Source organism: Thermobia domestica, chromosome 2 (assembly GCF_964235325.1).
Source record: "Thermobia domestica chromosome 2, izTheDome1.hap1.1, whole genome shotgun sequence".
NCBI classification, from domain to species: Eukaryota; Metazoa; Arthropoda; class Insecta; order Zygentoma; family Lepismatidae; genus Thermobia; species Thermobia domestica.
Window position 1 is genome coordinate 327,193,883 of NC_137455.1, and position 7,986 is coordinate 327,201,868.

Below are 7,986 nucleotides of genomic sequence, written 5' to 3' on the forward strand. Positions count from 1 at the left end.
AAGCGCTTGTAGCGAAATTTATTGATTCCTTATAAAAAAAAGAGTAATGGGAGAGAAAATCAAGCATTCTTTAATCTCCGGGCGCAGAGGCTATGAGTGTGTGTATTCTGAACCACCAGCTGTTACGTGGCAGTTGTCTCGGTGTTCGTAGCTAGCCACGCCCCTTAAAGGACTCGTGCGTGCTTCGCGCGATGACGTAAGCTGCCTCTTACCTGCTTGGCTGCAACGAATGCTTCGCTGCAGTGCAAAACAGGTAATTACTAGGGAAACAACGGAATCAGGGCTTTTGAGTCAAAATGAACGATCGTAATATACTATTTTTGTTTAAAAGGTTTAAGAAAGAAAATATAAACGAAATGTAATTAGTAGTAACTTGTAGTAACAATACAGTTTCAATATTATACTATTAACGTTTATTTCACGACTCAAAACTCCTGGTTTTGTGGCTGTTAAAAAAGGAATATAACATAATAAAGAATATAAAAAGGGAGAAGTTTAACTGAAAGTCTACACCAACGTTAGTTTGTAAATGTTTGCTCTATAATTCAAGGCGATTATGCAATGAAAAAACCTTTCAGCTTGTCTAAATTGGTTGTTGATTCCATTAAAAGGGTTTATTTAAAAACTAGTTCTATTTATTACTGAGAAATTAAATTCATGATTATATATCGAGTGCAAGAGGGACTGGGTGCGTCTTGTGTTTGTATCTTAAGAGTCCTAGGTTCGATCCCGTTAATGATTAGTGAATACTCGTCCCAGAATAAGTGATTACACGCATATAGAAAGTTTTTATATAAATTGAAGGATTAATTTGAGGCTAATTTGGTACTATTTAGTTAAGACTAGTAACGTTCTGGGTTCGATAAGTATGGTATTGGATGCAATTACATTTAGCCAGTTAATGGAACCTCTTGAATTATACGTATGTCTATACATATATTTAAATCTTCTAAAATACTAGAAAAATTATTGGGTACTAAGAATATATCTAGACTATTAACTTGGTAAATCGCTATTTTAACAGAAAATAGAAGTAATTTTCTTAATTGATGAGCATTCTACTTCGCGTACTTTTGCTTGGAAGAAATTAAGTACCATATATATATATTTCCGAGCCGTGGGCTCGCCTGTTTAAATACTAACGTTATCCGAGATATTATCGAGCAATTTCGGTTGGGCTCGACTGTTCAGATTTGCCTTAGTTGGCCATGTATATATTCCTCTCAGTTACTAACAAAAATCAGGCAGCCACAGACGCTTATTGAAATAAAATTATTGTTATTGCTATTTTTAACAATTTGTTTGATTTCTCTGGGATTGCGATACGAACTCATACTTCCCGGTATTACTTCCAGTTCTTTTGAACTGAATGTCTTTAAGGCATTATTTAGGGTAATACATATAAAAGTTACCTGTTTTGCACTGCCAATTCAGTGTTGCTTGCTTAGCTTGGGCATAAAAGGGCAGGCTTGCAATACACGCATCCCAGAAAATTTGCCTAGTGAAATCAAACAAGGTCAAATGGTTGTAGTACTATACTAGATTTGACTGTTGCTATATAAAATTAAAGGTTTCCGATATTGTGTTACTGTTATATATATATTTATCTATAATGGATTGTAATGAAGATCGTAATATGACCTTTAATTCAAGTGTAAATGTTTCGGGTGAATTTGATCCCCTTAAACCATTAGTAATGCAAGCATGTGCACCGGGTCAGGTGGGGACCTATAGTAGAGTGCATAATACTAATTCTCGGATAGGAGATTTAATAAATATAACGGATCGTAATCAAGCTGAATCTTCAATGGTAACTATGGATAGGTCACCTATAAGATTTGAGTTTAATAAGGATTTATCGAGGGCATTATATAGTACTATTCAATTGCAAATAAATCAATTGCCACTCGTTGATGGCATGAATAGTGACATGCTATTTGAATTCCTAGTGGGTATCGATGATATGATAGAAAGACAAGCTATTCCGTCAGATGCGGTATTAGTGGCTAGTCTAAGCCGAACCAAGGGAGAATTATATCGTGAATTATTATGTCTTTTAGGAACCACCACTGGGTGGAAGGATATTTGTTCCCGATTATTTGTTAAATTTATTTCTACGATTGCACGTTGTACGTTTATACATCAAAAACTATATCGCGTAATGAATTCTACGGAGTCGTTCATGCAATTTGTACATGAAAAACAATCTATTGCGAATGTTTTGGGAATGACTTTTGATGAAGCTTCTTTTGTCAGTCTCATTTGTAATTTAGTTGTCCCCGAAATACATACCCTATACCTAAGTAATGGAATACCTAACACATTGGCACAGTTACGTCAAATGGCTGATCTTTATGATTCACATAAAAGGTATACTATGGATTTTGTGAAAATAAATCAACAAGTACGCCCTACTAGTAATTTGCTTTACCCTAGTTTTCAAGTAAACAATCCGAAACAGTTTTCTTTTGCATTAGGTAAAGAAGCTTTGCTAAAGAATCAAAGTAAAGTTTTCCCAAGTAGTTCTTCAAATAAAGGAAAGAATGTGCGTAGATGTTTCAAATGTAATTCTGAATTTCATGTAGCACGCTACTGCGATCAATCAACAAAAAATAAAACTTTCCATTGTAATGTAAGTGGTGATGAATATTCACATATGGTTTTTGTGTATGTAAAATTATGTGGTTTGATAAAACGTGCCATAATTGACACAGCCTCGAGCGTGAGCTTTATAAGTGAGAGTTGTTTTGATAACCTTATTAAAAAGTGTTCACCAAAAGTTTCGGAGGTTCAATTACAATTTAATGTCCTAGGAAAAAATAATGTTAACATTACAAAAGCTGCGGAACTATACTTCTTGATCCAAAATAAACGGTTTTCTGAGTGCTTTTACGTTGTCCCAACGGGTGATTTTGAATTGTTGCTGGGAAATCAGTTTTTCCTGAGACATCCTGTTATCATTGACTATAATGCCAAGAAACTTACCATACCGAGTGAGAATTTAACTGCAAATTTGTTAGTAACGCCATTACCAAATAATCGTTTTCTGCCGAGTAATGTCTCTACTTGTAGGGTATCCTTATCGGATCCCGGTCCACCACGCCACCTTGGACTTGGGGGAAGAGGGGATACAGGCCCTATGCATTGTCAACCTATGGATGGTTACGAAAACAGCCAACTTCGCGCTGGATCTGATGGTTCGCAGTCGAAGGGGGCCATTCCAAAGAAGTCCAGGCAAATTGCTCGGAGCAGAACTATGGTAGCCAAGCAGAACCAGGACGAGTCCTATAGAGGTTCTTCCAAGGGTATTTCGGTCCAGCGGCAACCAGTGGCGGATTTACCGAAATGGTCTTCGAGTAACTACAGGGTGTCTGGTTCAAACATCCCAATCGGCGTACAGGATTATCCTACCAAGCATCGTTCATCGGACCAGCCACAGCAAAATCCAACAAGGCGTTCCGAAAATCAGCGTTGGTCTACAGGGTGTCAGGAGCGGCATGGGAATTTTGAAACCGAGTCACAAGGGGTGTTCCCAAACTGTCAGCTGAACCAACCTGAGTTACAACTGAAGGGACATGAAGCCAAGGGTCAATCATGCTTAGATGCCAATCAGCATGATTCGGAAAAAGGTAATATAATTATTTCCTCTGAATTACATAAACAGTTTCCTAATTTAAATGATTATGTTGTAAATCTTATGAATAATTATGGAGACGTTATAACTGATAGGTTGGGAGAAGTGAAAAATTTTAGATACCAAATTCAGATAAGGGATAAATCTCCTTGTGTTAAACAGCCGTAGCAGTTGCCAAAAGATAAACTTGCCGAACTCGAAAAGTATGTGGATGAATTAATTGAAATGGGTGTGGTTGAAGAGGTTGATACTTCTCCCTTTGTTTCACCTTGCTTCCTTGTAATTAACAAGGATAAATCTAAACGGCTCGTTATTAATTATGGTGATATTAATTCTAGAGTAATTGTAAATGTTTTTCCGAGTCCCCAGGTCGATACTTGTATTGCAAATCTAGGAAAACAAAATTATATCTAAGCTTGATATAAAATCAGCATTTAATCAGTGCCGACTAACGGATGATAGTAAAGTCTATACCACTTTTGTTACTCCACGCAGATTACTTAGACATAGATGTTTGCCAATGGGTTTCATAAATAGTGGATTTATATTGAGTAGCTTAATGCAAAAGGTGTTCAAGGGCATTGTAGGAGAATATTTTGATATATATTATGATGATCTCCTAATACATACAGATGACTTAGAAAAACATAAGCAAATCCTTGAGCAAGTGTTAGAGAGGTTAAGACAATGGGGTATCACAGTATCTCCAAGGAAGACCAGCCTTTTTCAAACTAATATTAAGTATTTGGGATTTGAATTCGGAGGGGGCAATATGTTTATCGATAAGGATCGATTGCAAGCTATTAATGATATCCCACGGCCTAAAAATAGAAGAGCCTTGTCACAAATATTAGGTCTTTGTAATTATTACAAGAGGTTTATACCTAATTATGGTGAGTTAGTGGATCCTTTGAATAAATTAAGATCTGAAAAAACACCCTTCAGGTGGGGGGAGGAGGAAGACAAAATTTTGGAGAAAATAAAGGAAGCTTTCGCTAATCATATTTTATTAAGGGTGCCTGATTTTAATAGTAGCTTTGTTCTGCATATTGATTCTTCAATGAAAGCCTATAGTTGTATACTCAGTCAATATACTGAAGATGGATTATTGCGTCCTGTGTATTTCCATTCTAAAATGATTCCTGAAGCTCACTGGAGTAAGAATATATACGAACTGGAAATGAATGCATTAATTATGGCTCTTAATAAATTTGAAATGTTTTTAAATTCTCCTTTTACAGTATATTGTGACAATAGGTCCTTGAAGTGGTTATTACATAATCACAAAAGACAAAAAAGTATGGGACACTAATTGAGACCGTAAGTAAATTTCAGTTTAAGATAATCCATTTGCGCAGTTAAGCTAACCAAGTCGCTGATTTTTTCAGTAGGATGTACAACTATTTAGATTATGAGCCTGTCGATGACTCTATAGTAGAACTTCAATCATATGATGAAAAACAGGTTTTTGTAAATTATGCTAACTTTTGGCAGTTACCTTTGTTAAATAAACCATTGGCTCAACAACAGCGAGACGATTCTAGGTTAAGAGAAATAATAGAGAAAATAGAAAGGAGAGAACATGTTAATGGTTACCTAATAAAGGATAAAGTATTATTAAAGGAAACAAAAGGAAAGGTTAATGGGGGACTTAGAGCTGTTGTTCCTAAAAATTTACAAGGTACTATTATTGAATATTTTCACGATCAAATTGTCGGGGGCTCTCACCAAGGTTTTTATAAAACTCTTAATAAAATAGCTATCAGATTTACCTGGCCGGGAATGATAGAGCAGATTAGGGATTATGTAAAACGGTGTGATGTATGTCAGCAATGCAGAGATAGAAATACAAAATTGGTCGGAAAATATTATGCTCCTGTTATAACTCAGCCCAATAATGTTTGGTATTTGGATGTAGCGGGTAGATGGCCTACTAGTTATGGTTATAATTATATATTAGTTATTATGGATGCAGCCAGTAGGTTTATATTTTTAGAACCTCTAAGGAATATAACTTCAAAGGTAATCTGTGAAAAATTGAATAAATTATTCTATTCATACGGATTCTGTAACAAGGTCGTGCACGATTAGGCGAGCTATTTCTGTAGCGAATACTTCAAGCATTTTCTTTATAGTATAGGCGTAAAGGATATTAAAACCTCTCCTTATAATCCTTCCAGTAATATCACGGAAAGGGGAATTCGTTCGGTAAAGGCTATTTTGAAATCGTACGTTAATAGATGTCAAAAGGAATGGGCCCAATTATTAGATCAAGTACAATTTACCATTAACGCGAGTCAAAGTAGTCTGACTGGTAAAGCTCCGAGTGAAATTTATTTAGGGAGGAAATTGTTTACGCCTCTAGATGTAAAGTGGATTTGTGACCTTGGAATCTTAGATAATAACGCTACGAAGGAGCAAGTTGCTGAAATTGTCGCTGCAAATATTGATAAGGCTTGGAAGAGGCGAGAAGCCCTATATAATAGTAGGAGGGTTCCAAATATGTTGGAGGTTGGGGAACTCGTACTTGTTAAAAAGATCATGAAAGCCTCTTTAGAAAAGAACTTTAATCCTAAATTCGCTACCCAATTTGCAGGTCCTTATAAAATATTAAGCTACCCGACCAGAAACACTGTCTGGCTTGAACTAGTAGAAGATCAGAGTATTCGTATAAAAAGACATGTTATGTTTGTAAAGAAATATATTCCACCACGAAATGTTGTAACTAATGTAAGTTAATCTAATTTGTGTAGCTTAGACTAAGGAGATATTGTTATACCAATCATACTGTGTTTAAACTTTTATATTTGCAGGCGCCTGTAAAATGTTCTCCTGGTCCTAAGCGTTGTAAGGTTGTTCGCAGTAGCTACGTTCTCCGACATAAAGGAAAGAAGCTCCGGAGTTCTGACACCTTTGTAATTCTTATGTTGGATAGAGTAGAGTCTGCGTCACTGTAAGTTACGTGAATTCCTTACTTTAGCAGTAATTATTTAAATTTATAAGGATATTACGATCTTCAAAACGAATAATAGCTATATAAATATTTAACTATCATAAATTTGTTATTTTGTTATTGTTCATCTGAGTTTAAATTGTTATTTCTAATTGTAAATATATATATGAAACTTAAATTCTTCCACGTAATCAATAAATTTCTTTTTTTATGTAGGTAAATTTTGGAGGGGCCGGTTAACTTTATATGTAGCGAAATTTATTGATTCCTTATAAAAAAGAGTAATGGGAGAGAAAATCAAGCATTCTTTAATCTCCGGGCGCAGAGGCTATGAGTGTGTGTATTCTGAACCACCAGCTTTTACGTGGCAGTTGTCTCGGTGTTCGTAGCTAGCCACGCCCCTTAAAGGACTCGTGCGTGCTTCGCGCGATGACGTAAGCTGCCTCTTACCTGCTTGGCTGCAACGAATGCTTCGCTGCAGTGCAAAACAGGTAATTACTAGGGAAACAACGGAATCAGGGCTTTTGAGTCAAAATGAACGATCGTAATATACTATTTTTGTTTAAAAGGTTTAAGAAAGAAAATATAAACGAAATGTAATTAGTAGTAACTTGTAGTAACAATACAGTTTCAATATTATACTATTAACGTTTATTTCACGACTCAAAACTCCTGGTTTTGTGGCTGTTAAAAAAGGAATATAACATAATAAAGAATATAAAATTCATGATTATATATCGGGTGCAAGAGGGACTGGGTGCGTCTTGTGTTTGTATCTTAAGAGTCCTAGGTTCGATCCCGTTAATGATTAGTGAATACTCGTCCCAGAATAAGTGATTACACGCATATAGAAAGTTTTTATATAAATTGAAGGATTAATTTGAGGCTAATTTGGTACTATTTAGTTAAGACTAGTAACGTTCTGGGTTCGATAAGTATGGTATTGGATGCAATTACATTTAGCCAGTTAATGGAACCTCTTGAATTATACGTATGTCTATACATATATTTAAATCTTCTAAAATACTAGAAAAATTATTGAGTACTAAGAATATATCTAGACTATTAACTTGGTAAATCGCTATTTTAACAGAAAATAGAAGTAATTTTCTTAATTGATGAGCATTCTACTTCGCGTACTTTTGCTTGGAAGAAATTAAGTACCATATATATATATTTCCGAGCCGTGGGCTCGCCTGTTTAAATACTAACGTTATCCGAGATATTATCGAGCAATTTCGGTTGGGCTCGACTGTTCAGATTTGCCTTAGTTGGCCATGTATATATTCCTCTCAGTTACTAACAAAAATCAGGCAGCCACAGACGCTTATTGAAATAAAATTATTGTTAATGCTATTTTTAACAATTTGTTTGATTTCTCTGGGATTGCGATACGAAC

General features: G+C 35.4%; 1 protein-coding gene across 1 annotated transcript; it reads left to right on the forward strand.

The window, feature by feature from the left end:
* The first annotated feature begins 2,138 nt into the window (after positions 1-2,138).
* LOC145678683 (uncharacterized) lies at positions 2,139-7,235 on the forward strand. Its single transcript, XM_081749082.1, has 2 exons — positions 2,139-3,629; positions 6,448-7,235. The coding sequence occupies exons 1-2, from the start codon at positions 2,162-2,164 to the stop codon at positions 6,474-6,476; spliced, it is 1,497 nt and encodes a 498-aa protein (XP_081605208.1). The 5' UTR covers positions 2,139-2,161; the 3' UTR covers positions 6,477-7,235.
* The last annotated feature ends 751 nt before the right edge of the window (positions 7,236-7,986 follow it).